Raw genomic sequence first — 19,544 nt, 5'->3', positions numbered from 1 at the left:
TACCGGGAGCTGCGCATGCGGGGGAGTCGTGGAGTCTCAATTGACACACGTATCTTGTTTCCCCGAATGACTTGAAGCGACAGAGAACGAGAGTGCCGAGCCAGGCAGGTTAAGGATCGCGGCAACCTCGTCTGGGGTGGGGCGTCGGGGTAGACGGGCACGGGATGGTTTCAGCGCCTCAATGATCAACACTACCCGGGCAAACAAGATCATCCAAATTAGGGGAAGAGGGAGAAAATGTATAAAATGAAAGCAAAATAAGCGGATGAATAAGATGATTGAGGTAGGGTTATGTTATTTTACTAGTGCAGAGAGGGAAAGAAAGAAGAGAAGAAAAGGGAAAGGGGAGGGGAGGAAAAGACCAGGGAAAAGGAAACCGGGGGGGAGGATGAGGAAGAGGGGAATAGCAAGTATAGGTTATAGGGAAAAAATAAGTCCCAAGCCAGTTCCCATGGCCCCCATCCCCCTCCCTCCCCTCCCCCCCCGGCTAGCACACTTAGCACCTTTTGACGGGACAATAGGGAAAGGGGAGAGGAGTTGGCGCGCGATCGGCAAGGACGGCGTCACGATGGCCGCCAATCGGAAGAGCAAAGCGCCGGATCCAGGTGAGGCGTGCGCGGGTCTGAGACACAGGTCATTTCCCAGGCGACCGGAGCGACGATGGCGCGCGTTCCCAGGCGCCCCGTGTGTTGGTGGGTCGCGCCGTGAATGCCAGCCTGTCGTAGGCGTTCGCCAATTGGCGCCGGGCGGGTTGGGCGGTTATGCATCGCTTCCTTGTCTTCCCGCGCGCTCTGGCTCGGGCTCGGGCTCTGTGCTGTGACCCAGCGCCTTCATCTGGGTCTTCTAAGGTGATAGGGCTATGACCCACCCTCGTCACATATCTATTCCCCGGTGTGAATGCAGAACATAGAAAATTATCAAGAACACAAGATTCAATATGGAGTCCTACCTGACAGTACATAATCATATGTATATACCTATTTCCGGCCGCTGGCTGCTCGGCTTTCTATGATGTAGTTGTTGACAAGCGCGGATGACTAAGATCCCCGTGGCCATCCAAAGCTCAACCACACGCGCTCCTCTCACCGCCAGGTGGAATCAACTCTCCAAAAACTTTTCCTTTTTCAAACCCACTCAAATTCCCCTGCAGGTCATTCTCCCCCTCGAGATCCTGGTGGACCCCCGGTTCCCTGAGCGATCGGATATCCTAAGGTCTGAGGTGCTTACTCAACCCCTCAGGATCTCTTTGCTACCCCACCAGAACCTCACTCTTCTCAAACCCCTCCCTCCATCTGGACCCCCTTCTCCCAAAGCTTAAGCGACGTTGGTATCTTGCCAATTTCTCTTTCCCTTTCCCGATCGTCCTGATACCCTCGGACTTTTGTGTCGTGAAGCCCTTTTCGTGATCCCCCGGCGAGATCGCCAATCTCTGCGGCGGCATGTCTGTTTCGGTCCAAGAGCTGGACGCCACAGTCCAAGCCTTTTTTGAAGGCAAAGGCGACGTGGTATGTGCCCTATATTGCCTTCTGCCTTGAAGTGGGGCCATCGTATTCGATGGATTCACTTGCTAACAACGCGCCAGCAAAAACAAGCCCAACAGACCCTCACAGAAGTAAGCTCGCCAGTTTCGCGCAACGCGACCCCTGCTCACATCTGCGCTTTATTAGTTCAAGCAAAATCCCGATGCCTGGGTCACCGTGGGAAACATCCTCCAGGAGGCATCGTATCCTCAAACGAAATGTGGGTTTGAGAACCCCTTCTTTTTGCGCTCTTCCACTTCCTCGAAAGATGATCGACTGACCGCGAATGTAGACATTGCCCTCCAGGTCCTCGACGATGTGATTATGACTAGATGGAAGGTTCTACCCAGAGATCAATGCCAGGGTAATTAACAATTACCCCGTGAGGAACGTGCTAAGGAGCATGCGCTAATACTGGACGATTTACCTGACAGGTATTCGAAACTTCATCGTCAATTTCATCATTGAGAACTCCGGCTCCGAGGAGAAGCTCCGCACCGAACGCGCATTCTTGAACAAACTGAACTTGGTCTTGGTCTCGATCCTGAAGCAGGAATGGCCGCACAATTGGCCCACCTTCATCAATGAGATAGTCTCCTCCTGCCATGCCAGCCTCTCGATCTGTGAAAACAACATGGCCATTCTGCGCCTGCTGTCCGAGGAAGTCTTTGATTTCTCTCAAGACCAGATGACCTCGGTCAAAGCGCGAAACTTGAAGACTTCTATGACCCAGGAATTCTCTGCCATCTTCTCACTTTGCTCCGAAGTTCTCAACACTGCCAACCAGCCGAGCTTGGTGAAGGCGACTCTCGAAACGCTTCTTCGCTTCTTGAACTGGATTCCGCTAGGCTACATTTTCGAGACCCCCATCATCAACACGCTCCTGACCCGTTTCCTGGACGTACCCGATTTCCGGAATGTCACGCTCAAGTGTCTCACGGAGATTGGTGGCCTGCAAATTGGGTCCCCTTACAATTATGATGAGAGATTGGTGCACATGTTCACCGAGACTCTGACAAAGGTCTCGAATGTCATTCCCTTGTCCATGGACTTGAAGGAGACGTTTGCGCGGAGCAATGGAAGAGATCAGGAATTTGTCTCCAACCTGGCCCTCTTCTTGTCGAGCTTCTTTAGCGCCCACTTGGATGTACGTGAACTAATGGGCCTCCCAGCCCAAAAACCAGAGGCAGCCCTCCAACTTTTTGGACCGAGTCTAACCTCTTTCTTTCTATCTAGCTTATTGAAAAGTTGCCGAACCAAGATTACCTCACGCACGCTCATTTCTACCTAATCCGCATCAGCCAGATCGATGACCGGGAAGTGTTCAAGATTTGTTTGGATTACTGGACTCGGTTGGTGCAGGAGCTCTACGAAGAGATGCAACAACTCCCCATCACCGACATCAACCCGCTCGTGACAATGGGTGTCAGTGGGTTGTCTAATGGTGGCGCGCCTCACCCCAGTACCCTCGCCAACTATCCCCTTCGGAAGCACAAATACGAGACCGTGCTCTCGAACCTGCGTACCGTCATGATCGAGAAGATGGTCCGTCCAGAGGAAGTCTTAATCGTTGAGAACGATGAGGGCGAGATTGTGCGTGAATTTGTTAAGGAAAGTGATACGATTCAGCTCTATAAGACAATCCGCGAGTGCTTGGTCTACCTCACTCATCTGGACGTCGTGGATACCGAAACCATCATGATTGACAAGCTGGCGAAGCAAGTCGATGGTACTGAATGGTCATGGGTAAATTGCAACACTCTCTGCTGGGCCATTGGTTCTATTTCCGGCGCCATGAACGAGGAAACCGAGAAGCGCTTCCTGGTCACGGTGATCAAGGATCTTCTCGGCCTGACGGAGCAGAAGCGTGGAAAGGATAACAAGGCCGTTGTGGCCAGTAATATCATGTACATCGTGGGCCAATACCCTCGATTCTTGAAGGCTCACTGGAAGTTCCTGAAGACCGTGGTCAACAAGCTGTTCGAGTTCATGCATGAAACCCATGAAGGTAAGCTCTTTGCGCAACCAACAGCTTAATTTGACTATTGTCTGACCCACTCTCTAGGTGTCCAAGACATGGCCTGCGATACCTTCATCAAGATCGCCAACAAATGCCGACGACACTTCGTGGCCCTTCAACCTGGCGAAAATGAGCCGTTTATTGAGGAGATCGTGCGAAATATGCGGAAGATCACCATGGATTTGTCGCCACAGCAGATTCACACGTTCTACGAGGCCTGCGGTTACATGATTTCTGCTCAGGGTCAAAAGACACTTCAAGATCGGTTGATCGACAACCTCATGGCTTTGCCCAACTCGGCTTGGGATCAAATCATTGCTGAAGCCAACCAAAATGCTGCGATCCTCCAGGATGGTAATACAATCAAGATCATTGGTAACATTATGAAGACAAACGTTGCGGCGTGCTCTTCCATCGGAACCTACTTCTACTCCCAGATTGGCCGCATTTACCACGACATGCTGAACATGTATCGTGCTTCTAGCCAGCTCATTAACGATGCAGTCGCCAGTGATGGTAAGTTCGCTTTACGATGGTCAATGAACATTCAGTGTCCAATCAGTGTTGACATGACACAGGAAGCGTTGCCCCCAAGACCCCGAAAGTCCGAGGACTCCGCACCATTAAGAAGGAGATTCTTAAGCTCATTGATACCTACGTGGAGAAGTCAGACGATCTTGAGATGGTTAATGCCAATATGGTTCCACCTCTCCTCGAAGCTGTTCTCATTGACTATCACCGCAACGTGCCAGATGCGCGTGAAGCGGAGGTCTTGAATGTCATGACGACAATTATTCATAAGCTTCATGTTTGTGGCCCTTCTCGATTTGCATTTGCCGCTTCGCCCCCTTTGTCAATAGCTGACGTGTTTTTCTTCCGCTGTAGGCTCTGATGGAGGATAAGATCCCCGCCATCATGGACAGTGTTTTCAGTTGTACGCTGGAAATGATCAACAAGGATTTCCACGAATATCCTGAACATCGCGTTCAGTTCTTCAAGCTCCTCCAGGCTATCAACTTGTATTGCTTCCCAGCACTACTCAATCTTGATGGCACGCAGTTCAAGTTCGTCATCGATTCTTGCATGTGGGCATCGAAGCATGACAATCGTGAGGTGGAGAACACAGGTCTTACCATGTGCCTGGAGCTGATGAACAATATGGCCGAGACCGATATGAACACATCGAGCATTTTCTTCCGCCAATTTTACATCCCGATCCTCCAGGATGTCTTCTTCGTCCTGACCGACAGTGATCATAAGGCTGGTGCGTACATTCGTGTCTCTCCGACTTCCCGCCGCCGCATTACTCACGTTTCTCTCTCTAGGCTTCAAATCCCAAGCCATGCTCTTGTCTCGCATGTTCTACTTCATTGAAGCTGGGAAGATCCAAGAGCCTATCTATACCCCGGATCAGGCTCCAGCTGGACCATCCAACAAGGAGTTCCTGCAGGAGTACATTGCGAACCTGCTGCACAATGCGTTCAAGAACCTACAAGAGTAAGTCCCTGTTCTTGCTTTTCTACTGGAAAGTGGAAGACCTGGGGCCCCTGAAATGATGCTAAATCCTATCACAGAGTGCAAATCAAGCAATTCGTGCTTGGGTTGTTTGCCTATACCGACGACTTAAACAAGTTCAAGACTCATTTGCGTGATTTCTTGATTTCTCTGAAAGAGTTCTCCGATGACAATGCAGAGCTCTATGCAGAGGAAAGAGAACAGGCTGTGCGCGATGCCCAGGCTGCTGAGCGAACCCGAGCCATGAAGGTTGGTGGTTTGTTGAAGCCATCAGAGATGGACCAGGAAGACGAGCTATGACTGGACAAGGAATTTCGGACTGAATTTCCCCCGCCTGCATCGGCTGGCCTTTCTGGATATGTGGGGGAAGAGAAACCGGCAATGAATGATGGCCTCGATGGCTGGTCCCTCTACGAGATCTGAATCCCTAGGGGCATTGAGGGGCATCCTTTTCGCGGAACATACACCATAGAACTTGCTGAAGCCGAGAGGCTGGCAAGATAGCTCGATTCACCCCGTTCATTCTCGCCTTACACCATCGACTTTCCTGATGGTCCTGTTTGATATTTCTTAAGATAGCTTCCCAAAATTCATTCATGAGGAGTACATTAAGCTTGGGTTCGTGTGCAGCAAAATTGCCTAGTAGTAAGGCGGTGACGGCTGCCGTCTCATCAGTTGCGTCATGTTCTTGATTCTTTTGCTGAAATTGTCACAGCCCTGCTTCCTGACTTATCCTCCCAATCTCTCGGATCCGCTTCGCAAATCCATCATACATCTATACCTTCCAGTGACTACCACCTCCCATTACCATGTCACGGACACGTCAGCCGGGAACGAATCCTCAGCTCCAGACCACCACAGAGCCACGCGATCCGTCCACCGTCCGCCTCACCGGGACCCTGCGACTGAGAGGCGACGAGACCCCGAGCACAAGCGAGCCGTCGACGGCTAGGCGCATTAGGTGGAGTGAAGATGTGGTGGATAATGAAGGAATGGGGAAGAAGAGCTCCAAAGGTATCTCTACCCCTCGCCACTGAAGAGCGGACTTTAATCAGGCTCAGTGTGCTGCATCTACCACAAAGCTCGCCCTGTGGGTGAGAGCAGCTCCGAATCCGAGTCTTCTGACTCGAACTCGTCGGATACCGATAGCGAAAACGAAGTCGACCGCCGCAGACTCCGAGCAAACCGCGACCGTCACTTGCACCGTCGGGGCCGAAGACCGGCAGAGGGAGAATCGTCAGAGCAGTTGCCAGAGCAAGATCAAGAGGCTTGCTGCGGGCACCATCCTACAAAACCCAAAAGGCGGAAGCCGAGTCCAAATGCCTACGAGAAGATGCCCAAGCCTTCAAAGAATCCACCTCATGGCACACAGTCTTCTGTGTAGTCACCTGCCGTCGCGATCACCCTCTTGACTCCCTGGAGGGCTTCACCAAATAATCAGATCATTCCAAGATCCAGCAACGAATAATCTACGATTCAATGAACTATGACATGCGCCTCCTCGAGGGGGTTAATCATCTTCGGTCTACGCATCCGAGAACGCTGGAACCGAATAATAAAACCGTGGATTGGCAGACCAAAAATGCAAGAAGAGGGTATCTGTATATCCTAGCTGCAGCAAAGGACAGTTCAAAATGTAAATACACGATTAAAGCTTAGAAGTTGGGGCACAGGCCCTCACACCATCATACTCTTTCTCCTTGCCGCAACGCGAGTTTCTCGCCGAGATACTTCATCCATTGCAGAGTGCCCCCCGGGAGTTTCCTCGCCTTCCGCACCGTTCATCTGCGCGGAAGTGGACGGCAATTCTCCGATGTCCACGTCATGCGATGATACGTGTCGAGTGGTGCTGTTCGGATTCGACGAATGCCGCCGGGATTGTCTTCGACGAGAGACGGTCTCCAATAATTGCGCCGATGCATTGTCTTTGATGATCATGTCGATTGCCTGGTCTGCGAGAGCCAAGTCTGCAGGAAAATTGACATTCAAGGAAGAACTGGAACCAGCCCCGCTCTTTCTTGAATGGTCGTTCTCGTTGTCCAAACTCTCACGAAGCTGGAAACTGGACGATCTGCGAGACCCACCAACTGTAACTGCGTCTGCCAGTTCACTCGTCGGGCGGCGCATCTTGTCTCGGAGGTTGGGCTCCGCGTAGCTGACCACAGCACCACGACGGCGCGAGGGCCGAGATGCAGCCAAATCAGACACTCCCATGAGCCCCCCTCCAGATCTGGCCACGGGCGAGTCTTTGAGCGTGATGGGAACAGACTGGTCATGTGCTTCGTCAAACTCCGTAGATCGGCTGGAGCGTTTCTGCTTTTGTAGCGTTGGAGTCGATCGAACGCGTGGCTTCTGACTCAGAAGTTTGGTTCTGCTACTCTCCAGCTCCTTGGGCTTAGCGGGAGACTTGATATTTTCGTCCCTTCCTGTTTTCGGCACCATCTTGTCGTCAGGCTGTAGAACTGCTCGAGCCTTTTTTGGAGATCCCAGGGTGGCATTTGCGCTTTCTGTTTCATATCATCAGACAATTTGTACATGAAATCAATGGGGCGGGGAATTAATTGGCGTACTCGGCTCAAGAACCTTTCGTTTGCTGGCCCCGACGCTCGACGATCCTCGCTTCATGTTCACCGGTGTTTTGCTAGGCGAAAGGTCCCGACGCATGAGATCACACGCTTCTCTTTGCTTGAATGGGCTATGACTCGGACGACGAAATTGAAACTCATCATCTTCCGGCGCCGTATCGAACAAGAATCCATCGTCCTCGGGCTTGAATTTGCGCTTCGATCCGGATTTCTCAGGTTGTGCGTCGCCAGTCTTCGGACTTGAAATCTCTGGCGGGACCATGCTCTCGGAAAAAGGCTCTGACGAGCCCGTCTTCTTTTTCTTCTTTCGTGTCTCGAGCGTGGGGGGAAGAGATGGCTCTAGAGCAGGGGCACCGGCCTCAGACTGGCGCTCTCGTAAGGGTTTGCTTGAAGTGGGGCTGGAATGATCTGAGGTATTATCGGAGTGATCGTGATCTAGATGAATAATGTGGGGAGAGTTGGGCAGACTGTGATCGGTCTGAACGAGATTGTGAATTTCTTGAGGTCTGCAAAGTTTAGCAAGGTAATAAATAGATCATGGTATCGGTGTAGGCCTTACTCCAGTGTCCTGCGCGGGAAATATTTATCCTCCAATATGGCTGGGAGCTTGCTGTCGTCAACTTCAGCATTGCAATCTGAATTTATCGCTCGAGGTCTCGCGTCTAGTGCGGTCGCTTTTGGGTGATCTGAATCGCCAGACTTGTCTCCAACCTTGCCGACCTTGCGTGGTAACATTCCTAGCTCCAATGCGATTCCATTGAGCTCGGCGAGTTTTGCATCCAGGCGACTCTTAATCTTGTAGATCCCATCGTGGAGCAATTTGGCTGATTCTAGTCGTTCCAGCTCTTGAGTGAGGTTGATGACTTGTTCCCGCAGTGAAACATTTTCCCCAAGGAGGTGGGACACTTCGGACTCTAGGCTGCGGATGCGCAGTGACTGCATCGAGTTGACTCGTGCAATCTCGCGATTTTGTCGCACGAAACGACGCTTCACTGAAGCATCGCGTCAATCCAGGGAGTCGGTCGGAAAAGGGGAAGGGGAGGATAGAGGGGACTTACAAGCCTCAACAGACTCCGATGGAGCAGCAAAGTCGTTCAGCCGAGCCATGGTGGCAAAAGAGGCCGATTGACAGGTGGATGCAAGAAGCGCTGTGGGAAATGAAGTATCGAAGATCAGAGGTAAACACGGCTGTTGATGTTTACCTGCATTGAGCCTAGCGCATATTTGGATGACTCAGCTGCCCCTCCAGGAACGCGTGACCGAGGATCACGTAGTTCGAACATACTGTTGAGAACTACGCAAACCACGCGAACTACGAGCGTTCTCTGAACGAGCGCCACATTTCCCCATGGCCTATTCGTCTCGGTCGACCATGTTGCCCGGAGCCGGGCTTCGCCAGCCTTCTCAGCCTTCGTCGGCGTTGGCCACCCGTATCGCGGCCAAAAAGGCCGAGCTGGACAATCTACGACAGCTGCGGGATTTGAAGTGGGACGTTGGCCATGCAAATGCAAGCCCTCGAGAGTAAAATTGCCACGTTGAAAGATGGAACCGAAGGTGGTTCTCCTCCGCCCCCTGCGACTGCACGCCTACTAATATGTCTCCAGCTGTTGCATGCGTGCTTGCAAATTGGGACAATGTCCTCCGTGCTATCAGCCTTGCCTCCAGTAAGCTTGAGAGTATGCTTATCAGAGGGGAACTGCCATGACTGACCTTATCACAGACAAAGCTAGTGGATCTCCCACTGAGTCCACTGGACCCGAGACAGACGAATCTCCGTCTCGCTTACCAGCCACTTTGGTTCGCATCCCCGCTGAGCATCGCGACAAGACTGGCGAATGAGGCGTCTGGTTCTTTTCAACCATTGCCGTCCTAGGCGACTGATTACCACTGCGGCTCACACCTTCTCGAATTCCCTGTGCGACTAGCCTTAAATTCGGGCCTCCCCTTCTACCCTGGCAGTTCACCCAATTGCCTATCACCATAGGCCCGGAGGGAGGTTGGAGCGACCAGGATCACGATCGTGCTGGGCCCAAGCACGAGGCAAGATCGCATCATCGCCCCCGCATTTCAGGGGATTAACATTCCTTAAGCGATCATCGCGTGACCCTGTAGCGTAGTCAATGCAGCCCGAGTTTATCTGGAGGAGAGGGGGTCCGAGGTGAGAGGTGGACGAGCCAACCAAGAGCGCCCCAGAGCGACGCCGAGTGACGCAGGATGAGGAGTATCTCCCATCTTACCTTATCATAGTTTCCGGCGCTACGCCATGGACAATCAAAACTAGTGATCACGGCAAAAGGTAGCCCATGATCTTCATGAAGATGTACACGGTTTTCGGCACCACCACCAGGATAGTCCCTAGTCCACCTCGTCCCAGGCATCCAACACCCGAGGGGCTCGGACCTCATGTGGGCAGATGACGGGCTCGCGAGGCACGACATGAGTGGAGACCTTGGGCGATGTTTGCCCGTTCGAGGTTCCTGCAGCTGGAATTCTCGCCAGGTCCTCTTTTTCGTCTTAAGCGCCCGAGCCACGCCATAATTCCAACCCCCCCCCCCGGCAATCATCGTGAGCCGTGCTAGGCTGCAGGGCTTATCCGTGCCATCATCTTGCTATATTATTTGCCTCGTACCCGGGTGTGGCCTGACGGTAACACGGTGGACCCATGAAGGTGATCGTGTTCAACCTCCAGTACATATTTGCACCTCGCCTCTTTCTTGGGCCTTGGGTACCTCTTCCCAATTTCCCTACACGACTCCTTCCTCGCCCACCATGTCTACCGAATGGTCTTTGGATTTCTGTCTCGTCTGTGATCGCCAGACCTCCGGCGGTCCCTACTGCTCTCAATCATGCCGACTCGTCGAGCTGGATCGAACTTCTCCCGAAGATAGCTTGCAGCCTCGAAAGGCCACCAAGTCACACTCTCACTCACACTCTCGTTCATCCACAGCCGATTCCAACATTGATATGCGATCGGCACGAAGCCTATCGGCTTCCTCCTCCCAAACCTCTTTATCCTCCCTGAGGAGCCACGCATCAAATGCCACCATCTCCGATCACCTTCAGGATGAACTCCGTGACTATGCGAGCTCCTTCGATCCCGTCCGAGACCTGAAGCGACGATTGACCACTTCTTGATCATGTCAGACCCTGCCTCGACCAATCTGGACATGGCCTGCTTACTTTGCGGGCATCGATGCCCTTGCTCTCAGCTAAACATTGCATACGGAAAACCACCTCGGCGTCAATTTGGTTAAAAACTCGGAAAATTGGCTTGGATTTGAATCACCTCTTGCTCTTCACGACACTATATACCCTCTTCATTTTCTTTTTTACAAAGCCTCTGTGATATATTTGGAGTTGGAAGGTTTTAATGAGCTCATGATGCAGAATGTAAAGCCCGTGGGGCGATGGATCTGATGCCAGAATGTAGACTACATCGAATGAACAAGCTCCGTGGAGCAACAATTGGCCAAAGCGTTTCATACCTCTCTCGTAAACAGTGGAGCAGGTCGGGTAGATGCTCCACCTAGTTCCTCGGGCTAAAATCTCCCATCTGTCAGGCGCTCTATGGCCCCTCTCACCTAGCTACGGTTTGTAAGTACCCCGGCCCCGTTCAGGATGTCGCCAAACTTTGATTTAATGCATCCGCATTCCGGGGCACGAACCGCACCTTGTACTTTTGGGGAATGGCCACCAGACTGGTCGGATCGGAGTTGCCACGAACGGGGTGCCAGTCCGTGTCATCGTAGGGTTCGATGCGAAAACTGTTGAGTGTCCGCATGAAGACCAGATAAAGCTCACGATTGGCCAGCAGCGACCCGGCGCACATGCGGTAGCCCATGCCGTAAGTGAACAGGGGTGCGTCCGGTTGCTCCAACCATCGCTCCGGCCGAAACACGTCCGGGTCGGTCCACACGTCTGGGTCTGGGAAGAGGGATGAGTTGAGCCCGGCAGGACGCGGGACGGCCACTTACCCATATTGCATGCCCAGGCATTCAAGAAGAAGACGGTACCTTTGGGAATCACGGTACCCTGGTACGTAATGTCCCGGATTGAGGTTCGCGGGAGGGCGAGTCGAAGAACCGTGAAGTACCTGTAAGAGCGTCTGGTTAGCTTGGCTGATTGATGATAGAGATGATCTAAAATGAGCTCTTACCGAAGGCATTCTCTCACCAGCGCTGTAACGTATGCGCATTTCTGATCGTCGGTTGCAGAGCACATAGGCTCGTCGGTGCCGTACATCTCCTGAATCGCCTCGGCAGCCTTGTCCTGCACATCAGGTCGTGCCGAGAGGAGACCGATACTCCACGCAACAAGCGTAGTGACCGTATCAAGGCCACCGGAGAGCATTGTCAGGCTGATCGAAATGAGTTCCTCGCTATTCAATTTGGCTTCCTTGTCCAAGATCACGTTGGCCTGAATGCATGGCTTGTGAATACCCTTTTCCATTCGGTCGTCCAAGTCTCGATTGAGAGATCCTAAATACTTGTCTCGTCGCATGCGCATCTCTGCCGCCTTCTGTGTATTGCTGCTGAACGGGTTCAACCGCAAGAGAGGAATGTAATCTTGCAAATTACCCGTGGTACTGCGGAACTTGCTAATCTCCTCCTCGACCTGGGTAATCTCATCGAACAAGTCTTCTTCCTGCGAGGCGATCCGAACGCCCCAGTTCAGAGTCAAAGCCAGACTCAGACTTAGGCGCTGGATCATGGGCATTGGATCAATGGGGGTCTTGCCGCCATGACCATATCGATTCAGCTCGTCCACGAAGGCCTTGGACTCCACATCTAAGTGAGGGACGTACGTGTCGACCGCCGGCCGATTGAGGGCCGAGGCAGCCCCCTTTCTGCGGCGCTTCAGTGAGTCGCTGTAGGGTGAAGTTCCAATAGTCGTGCCCGATGTGTTAGAGACGATCTATAGAAGGGCTGGCGTGAGTCTACAGGCGCGGAAAAAAATAAAAAAAAAAAAATTAAAGAGTGATCAAACTCCGCCGAACTCACCTTGTGAAACGTATAGAACTCCGGGCGCGAGCTCAAAGCCTGGGCATTCTGGCCGAAAAGGACCTTTGCCGCAGCTGCAGAGTTAACCACGACGACGGGAATATTCCCGAGCTGAATCTGGTACACGGATCCGAACTTCTTTGCCCATAAGCGATACTGCTCAGCCGCGTTCGTTCGAATCTGAGCCAGGTTCCCAATCAACGGTAGGCCGGTAGGGCCCTGCATCCCTTTGACGCGGGCTGAATAGCGAATGAATTCGTTGAGCACAATATATAGGACGGGTAGGATGAGAATGGTGACGCCCAATGACTGCCAGGGAGAGTGAATCACTCTACCCTGGAGGGCCGATAATACTGTTGCGATGGCCATAGTTGAATAGTTGATTTCCCAAGTCTCACCAGCCAAGTTATAAGAGACCCTCAGAGGATCGAGGTACCGGCGGCATGGAAACCTTTCCGTGCCAGAGCTCCCCGTCAACCCGATGAGAAAGTGCTACCCCACACATTTACCCCAGGCCACTGCGCCGAGTTCCGCGCGGAATCCACCCGCCCTGCCCTCTACCGGAAATCTAGCGCTCGGAGAATTCGTCCATGTCCTTCGACTAGGATAGTCTGCATACACCGCTTATTTGACATTCTTTCGATCTAGAGTAGCTATTGAAGCTAAGAATAGATCAATGAGGCCTCCATCATTCCCGAGTGGACCTTCACCTCTTAACCTCTTCGCCCTGCCAACCCTCGAGACATGGGAACAAGTCCCGTTGACACCAATTCCAGTCTCCATGTAAATTCTTCATAATAGTCTTTTGTAAACGTCCTGATCAAGTCAAGACATATTGGCCATAGATACCTGTTCAGGCCGACGGACCGAATCCGTGACCAAGGTATATAGATATTCCCAGGCCCGGCATTCAACTCATGGGATGCACAATTGTGGTTGAATGGACCCGAGTTGATATTGACAGTAAGGTCATCCTGCGAGGTAGGATCAAGCCTCGATTATTGTGCACTGAATATGGTCGGGAGCTCGGGAACGCGGCTCAAAGCGCTACTGACCCTAGTCAGATCTACTGATAGTCATTGATAAATAGGCGGCTGGAGACCATGTCCTGGCATCATTTATACTGTAAGCAATCAAAAGCCTCCACTCTTGCACGGGTCTGAATTGTGCTCCACTCAGGGGATCGCCATTTAGCGCATTCCAGGGAGCAAGGAGCGCAAATGCGAACCTGGCATGGGGATGTGGATCTCATCCGGTTTTCTTCACCATGGCGGGTTGAGATGACACACTATGAGAGAAGAGTGGATCTGCGAACCTGGCAGTCACCCCTGAAAACTGGGGCCGCGATCTAGAGTGGAACCAGTCCAGCTGCCCAGGAAGAGATTCGTTTGAGTCCCTGCCAACGATGATCGAGTTCCGAAAGGAAAACAGACAGGGAGAGATAATTCGTCAGACCTGCCAACAACCAGGAGACTCGTACCAAATGACAATCGGGATGTTCAGTAATCCACCAACACCAGATAAAGAGAGAGAAAGCGCGAAATCTCTGCGCGTCACATGTGTAGTCGGGGCGGAACTCCGGGTGGATTTCAACAGGGCCTGCCGAGCCGATTATTGGTGGAGGAATCTCATCGCAGGCGTCGGGACGCCGTCATCTGGATCCACTTGAGTCTCCAATTGGGCTGGATCTTATTAAGGGGAATGACGCAGGGCTGGATGCAGCCAAGTGACCGGTTGGAGGGAAGGTGTAGCGATAACAGAAACCCCCCCCGAAGCCCCCCCATTTCCCGCAAATCTTGCCTTCATAGTGCTGACTTCTCTGCCAAGTACCACGTACCGAGTACCAAGTACCCATTAGTCCTTAGGTAGTAGCTACGCTTTTGTGAACCTTCTCGTTTCTTTTTTCTCTCTCTCTCTCTCTCTCTCTCTCTCTTCTTCCATCTCCTCTCATCCACTTTCCCCCTTCATTCGCCATCGACTCGGTCGATTTCTTCCCCTACGACTTCAATTGTACGAATTGTTAGGGACTAATAATCCAGCCATCGGATAATGGCCGCTCGTCATTCGCGCAAGTTTCTGCGACCTTTGCTCTACACTTCGGCGGCTGCGGCCGCCGGAGCGGGAGTCCTGTACATCTCCTACCGCCCGCGCAACATTCCCGGTCTCGAAGCTCCCGCAGTGCCCCCGCCCGGCTACCGGGAAGGCAAACTGGTGCCGCCCGTCTTCCCCGTCATCAAGTCCCGCCTCGAGCAGATCCAGGACTTGAAGCGGAGCCAGACCGAGGAGGAGTACGACCTGTTGGTCATTGGAGGTGGTGCGACAGGTGCCGGTATTGCCTTGGATGCCGCCACCCGCGGTTTGAAGGTCGCCGTGGTTGAGCGTGATGATTTCAGTGCCGGTACCAGCAGCAAGAGTACCAAGTTGGTGCACGGTGGTGTGCGCTATTTGGAGAAAGCGGTGTGGGAATTGGACTACAATCAGTCAGTCTTCCCTTTGCCTGGGGCACTCGGCGCCCAGCAAGTTGGCTAATTCGTGTCGCGTGGCAGGTATAAGTTGGTGAAGGAAGCTCTTCGTGAGCGCAAATATTTCTTGAATACTGCTCCTCACCTTTCGCAATGGCTTCCCATCATGGTCCCCCTGCAGAAATTGTGGCAGGCTCCCTATTTCTGGGCTGGTTGCAAGGCCTATGACTTCCTGGCTGGTTCGGAAGGCATTGAGAGCTCGTATTTCTTGACGAAGAGCAAGGCGATTGATGCCTTCCCCATGCTGAAGCGCGAAAATGTGATCGGTGCTATGGTTTACTACGGTAGGAGAACCCCTTCTTTGTTCATTCGGAGGAAAAATGCCATGGACCATGACTGACAGATTTAAGATGGCGCACACAATGACTCCCGGATGAACGTTTCGCTCGCCATGACGGCTGCTCTTTATGGTAGTACTGTCGTGAACCACATGGAAGTTACCGGGTTGACCAAGGATGCCAACGGCAAGCTGTGCGGTGCGCGCATGAAGGATGTGATCCCTTCCAAGGATGGCGAGGAGACTGAGGAATTCAGCATCCGCGCCAAGGGTATCATCAACGCCACTGGTCCCTTCACTGACTCCATCCGCAAGATGGACGAGCCTGACACCAAGGAAATCGTGGCTCCCAGTTCCGGTGTCCACGTCATTCTGCCTGGATACTATAGTCCTTCGAACATGGGCCTAATCGACCCCTCTACCTCTGACGGCCGTGTCATCTTCTTCCTTCCCTGGCAGGGTAACACTATTGCCGGTACCACCGATGCGCCCACCGAAATCACTCAGCAACCCGAGCCCTCTGAGCAGGACATCAACTGGATTCTGTCGGAGATTCGTGGGTACCTCGCTCCGGACATCACCGTCAATCGTAGCGACGTTCTGGCTGCCTGGTCGGGCATTCGTCCTCTGGTGCGCGATCCTAACAAGACCAGCTCCCAGGCCCTCGTTCGCAACCACCTGATCTCCGTCTCGCCCTCGGGCTTGTTGACCTGTGCCGGTGGCAAGTGGACCACCTACCGTCAGATGGCCGAGGAGGCCGTAGATGAAGCTATCAGCCAGTTCAACTTGAAGCCTCGAGAGGTCAAGAACCTTCCGGATATCAGTGGTGTCGGTGGCAGCGGCCTGGTGGCCGATGGTGCCACCCTGGACGGTTCCTGCCAGACTCACCAGGTTCGCCTGATTGGTGCTCACGGTTTCTCCAAGACTCTCTTCATCAACCTGATTCAGCACTTCGGTCTCGAGACTGATGTCGCTCAGCACCTCACCATCTCGTACGGTGACCGTGCGTGGCAGGTAGCCGCCCTGTCGGCTCCGACCAATGCTCGCTTCCCCGTGCGTGGCTGCCGTATTTCCCCCATGTACCCCTTCGTTGACGGTGAGGTCCGCTACGCCGTCCGCCACGAGTATGCTCAGACCGCCGTCGACGTGATCGCCCGCCGCACTCGTCTGGCCTTTTTGAACGCCGAGGCTGCCTTGGAAGCGCTTCCCAGCGTGATTGACCTGATGGGCGAGGAGCTGAACTGGTCCAGCCACCGCAAGGACACGGAATGGAAGGATTCGGTCAAGTACCTCTCTTCGATGGGTCTCCCCAAGAGCCTGCTCGGAATGTCTCGACAAGAAGTCGTGAATGGGCGCGTCAGGGATGTCGATGCGCATGAGCGCAAGACTTTCTCCCGCACTGGTTAGTCTCCACCAATCCTATAACCCTTTCGATCAGTTGCTGACCCATTGCCAGACCCGCCGGCGGATATTCTCGAGGGCGAATCCATTGCCCAACCGGCTGCAGCTCCGGCCAGTTAGATGTGTGGGTTGATAAATAAGCTAGAAATAGTGATTGTACAAATAGAGTTGTCTTCCTTGTTTCATCCGTGTCCCAACCTCGCTCCTTTTCATACCAAAAGGGGTGGCTCTTCACTCTTGCCAGCACAAATAGATTGGAGAGCAAACCTAGTTCTCCTGATGAGGATCTCCATCGAGTACAGAAGATCGCTATGAATGGCAGCTGCAATCCTTGAGGGTATGTTGCCGTCAACCCCTTCACCGTACCATCATCATACTCGCTATCGAACAAGAGCAAAACATTCCTTGACTGCACCTGCAACGTCATCTTAAGCCAGAGGATTCCTCTGCCAAAATTTGCGATGCCATGGCGGTTTTCAAGGCCCTTTGGCGCTGACAGTCGGTGATGCTCCTGGTGGTGTAAATCCTGTGATGAAGTCCATGTATGCCCATCTGCTTCGCGGTGCCATTTTGTGGCACCATTTTGTGCCTTCCCAGACGTCTGTGGCTTGGGCAGCATGGGCCACCGTCTATACCATTTCTCAGATTGATCTTAAATGATGACCACAGAGATTCCGGTCTTCAGCCGGGGGTTTGGGCCGCACGGTATGTATTGTGCCAATGATCCAGTCGGAATATCTGGTTGCCGGACTGGTTGCTTCACGAAACTTCCCCCTTTCGCCGCCTTTCGATCTCCTGGGATTTTTCTTTCTGGTTCCTGTATCGGAGAGTCAAAGACTTCTTTCAAGCTACAACCGTCTTTGTGGGACTTCGAGGGCGCATTCTTGTCGTGGATACCCGGCTATTCGATCTTCAAGGTGCGGCGGTTGATCTTGATTGATTTTATTGTGGGACTACATTCTTCCATCACATCAATGGTTCCGAGCTTGTGAGAAGGCAACGACAAAGTTGTTGTTCAGGGCTTGTCACAGGCTTCGCAATCACCCTGGTGCTTGGCCACCGGAGACTGTGCTGCTGAGACTAAGCTACATTGGTACGAGGAAGCTGGTATTCCACTAACCATCACTTCCGCCATTCCATGAGGTCCTATCGTTGATGTGATGCCTTGGATCTGCATCGGATTTTATCACCTGTCTTGGCGTCGCTTTCGATCGGCTATATACATCCGAGGATTCTCAACACTCGTCACCGGCCGGCTATCAACAGGTTCTCCATCCCAACTAGACTACCGGAGTATACTTGACCCACTGTCCCATGGTCGCTAGTGAGCCAGTTGGAGAATACCCTAATGGAATCATGCAGATGTCTGTTATCCGCGCTTTATAGACAGCAATCATCGTGAGATTGACATCATGTCAACTGTATGTGCTATGACAGTGCGATCATTGTCATACAACATCAGATTTGTTATGTAGTATCCATGAGACAAAGTGTTCGTCTTCAATTAGGTCTGTGTGGCATGCGGAGATGCCCTGTCCTATGCATGCGGTCCCGACTAAGACAGGGATCGATGCACCACACACCGACTCCCGCTGGAAGCGCAACGGTCCGCACCATACTGGCCCTATCCCCCCACCTCCTAGACCGAATGGCCAGAGAGGAGTAGAAGAGCCCAACCAGAAGACAGTCGCCCTGGACTACTCCTCCGCCCCCAGCTTTCATCATTGGAGACTTCTCTTCTGCAGCGGGGGATGGTCGGTGTGTTCACCTGCGGAGTACCTCATGAGCCAAGCGTCGTGGCATGCCTTTTGTCCAGATTTGTGCCAGCATGCGACAAAGTGCAGCAGGCTTGCAGAGATGCAGGCTCTACCATCATGGAGATTCTGGGATGCCCACAAACTGGAAAGCTGCCTTGGGTGGCAGACACATAGTCAGCTGGGTAGCATATCTCGAGTCAGCCTGGGGTTCTTCGTGCTGGTTATTTATTGTTTGCATCGGTGTTGGCCGGGGCCTGATAGTTGTCCCAGAATCGGCTCACAACCCGTCGGGCTACAGGATTGCCCTGAAATCGACGGAGGAAGTAATTGAAAAGTGCGAATTCATCTGGACTAGGGACATAGGTTTCGGGTGCGGCGGAAATCCGGCTCCATAGATCCGCAAGAGCAGCTTCGAGGATAGCGGAAGTTGGAGCGTCCACAGGACCGTTTTCACAGTCCCGGGCACGGTCAAGAGCCTGTCGGATGGCATCTGGATAGTTTGACGAGCCAGGCATGGCGAGATCAACGCGAAGATGGCAAATGCGGGGTCCTCTAGAAGTTCGTGACTGGGGACCGCCGCAGATGGCGAAGGCGATTGGAAATATGCGCGAGGAAAGCCGACGAGGATTGAGACGGGAAGAAGGACAAGAAGGCGAAATCTGGCATGCGACCAGATGGAAGACTGGCGGCTTTTTCTATAATCCAACGGGGCCGAAGTGGAGCAAAGGAAAGGGGAGGGGGAGGGAGGGACCCGATCCAGTAGTCCGAGATGCTAAGGGTGACACGCGGAAAAACACCAGTAGCAGTCAAGTTTAGTTTTATAGATTCCGATGTAAAAGGACAGACCCGGATCGGACTTCATCCCGGGAAAAAGAGGATGAAGCAGGAAGGAATTTCCTTTAAAAAGGCCACGGGGATGTCCAGGAAGGGATATCTTTGAAATATGA

The 19,544-nt window shown here is 52.8% G+C and overlaps 8 protein-coding genes across 8 annotated transcripts; 5 read left to right on the top strand and 3 right to left on the bottom strand.

Annotated features, from left to right (window-relative positions):
• Positions 1–1,439: 1,439 nt before the first annotated feature.
• Positions 1,440–5,355, top strand: N7477_001165 (exportin CRM1; the record flags this gene model as incomplete). The annotated part of the gene is made up of 10 exons (XM_056962828.1): positions 1,440–1,505; positions 1,583–1,612; positions 1,668–1,884; positions 1,955–2,667; positions 2,757–3,528; positions 3,586–4,056; positions 4,119–4,348; positions 4,426–4,804; positions 4,866–5,037; positions 5,115–5,355. 10 exons carry the CDS (start codon positions 1,440–1,442, stop codon positions 5,353–5,355), a joined length of 3,291 nt encoding a protein of 1,096 aa, XP_056827831.1.
• Positions 5,356–5,864: 509 nt separating this feature from the next.
• N7477_001164 (PPP1R11/YPI1 family protein) lies at positions 5,865–6,439 on the top strand (the record flags this gene model as incomplete). The annotated part of the gene is made up of 2 exons (XM_056962827.1): positions 5,865–6,069; positions 6,117–6,439. 2 exons carry the CDS (start codon positions 5,865–5,867, stop codon positions 6,437–6,439), a joined length of 528 nt encoding a protein of 175 aa, XP_056827830.1.
• Positions 6,440–6,732: 293 nt separating this feature from the next.
• Positions 6,733–8,747, bottom strand: N7477_001163 (shugoshin family protein; the record flags this gene model as incomplete). The annotated part of the gene is made up of 4 exons (XM_056962826.1): positions 6,733–7,562; positions 7,626–8,146; positions 8,200–8,632; positions 8,699–8,747. 4 exons carry the CDS (start codon positions 8,745–8,747, stop codon positions 6,733–6,735), a joined length of 1,833 nt encoding a protein of 610 aa, XP_056827829.1.
• A 241-nt stretch (positions 8,748–8,988) lies between these two features.
• Positions 8,989–9,479, top strand: N7477_001162 (DASH complex subunit DAD2; the record flags this gene model as incomplete). Its single annotated transcript, XM_056962825.1, has 2 exons — positions 8,989–9,161; positions 9,371–9,479. 2 exons carry the CDS (start codon positions 8,989–8,991, stop codon positions 9,477–9,479), a joined length of 282 nt encoding a protein of 93 aa, XP_056827828.1.
• Positions 9,480–10,409: 930 nt separating this feature from the next.
• N7477_001161 (uncharacterized protein) lies at positions 10,410–10,775 on the top strand (the record flags this gene model as incomplete). Its single annotated transcript, XM_056962824.1, has 1 exon — positions 10,410–10,775. The coding sequence occupies one exon, from the start codon at positions 10,410–10,412 to the stop codon at positions 10,773–10,775; it is 366 nt and encodes a 121-aa protein (XP_056827827.1).
• A 478-nt stretch (positions 10,776–11,253) lies between these two features.
• Positions 11,254–13,009, bottom strand: N7477_001160 (cytochrome P450; the record flags this gene model as incomplete). The annotated part of the gene is made up of 4 exons (XM_056962823.1): positions 11,254–11,564; positions 11,615–11,733; positions 11,797–12,554; positions 12,641–13,009. 4 exons carry the CDS (start codon positions 13,007–13,009, stop codon positions 11,254–11,256), a joined length of 1,557 nt encoding a protein of 518 aa, XP_056827826.1.
• Positions 13,010–14,689: 1,680 nt separating this feature from the next.
• Positions 14,690–16,960, top strand: N7477_001159 (glycerol-3-phosphate dehydrogenase GUT2; the record flags this gene model as incomplete). Its single annotated transcript, XM_056962822.1, has 4 exons — positions 14,690–15,120; positions 15,187–15,446; positions 15,513–16,841; positions 16,896–16,960. 4 exons carry the CDS (start codon positions 14,690–14,692, stop codon positions 16,958–16,960), a joined length of 2,085 nt encoding a protein of 694 aa, XP_056827825.1.
• Positions 16,961–18,818: 1,858 nt separating this feature from the next.
• N7477_001158 (uncharacterized protein) lies at positions 18,819–19,112 on the bottom strand (the record flags this gene model as incomplete). Its single annotated transcript, XM_056962821.1, has 1 exon — positions 18,819–19,112. The coding sequence occupies one exon, from the start codon at positions 19,110–19,112 to the stop codon at positions 18,819–18,821; it is 294 nt and encodes a 97-aa protein (XP_056827824.1).
• Positions 19,113–19,544: the final 432 nt, after the last annotated feature.

This window comes from Penicillium maclennaniae, assembly GCF_028827695.1.
Source record: "Penicillium maclennaniae strain IBT 15551 chromosome Unknown utg000001l:1.0-3280838.0:1.0-3283122.0, whole genome shotgun sequence".
NCBI lineage: Eukaryota > Fungi > Ascomycota > Eurotiomycetes > Eurotiales > Aspergillaceae > Penicillium > Penicillium maclennaniae.
Note: the sequence above shows the minus strand (reverse complement) of the source record. Positions and strands in the feature narration are given on the sequence as shown.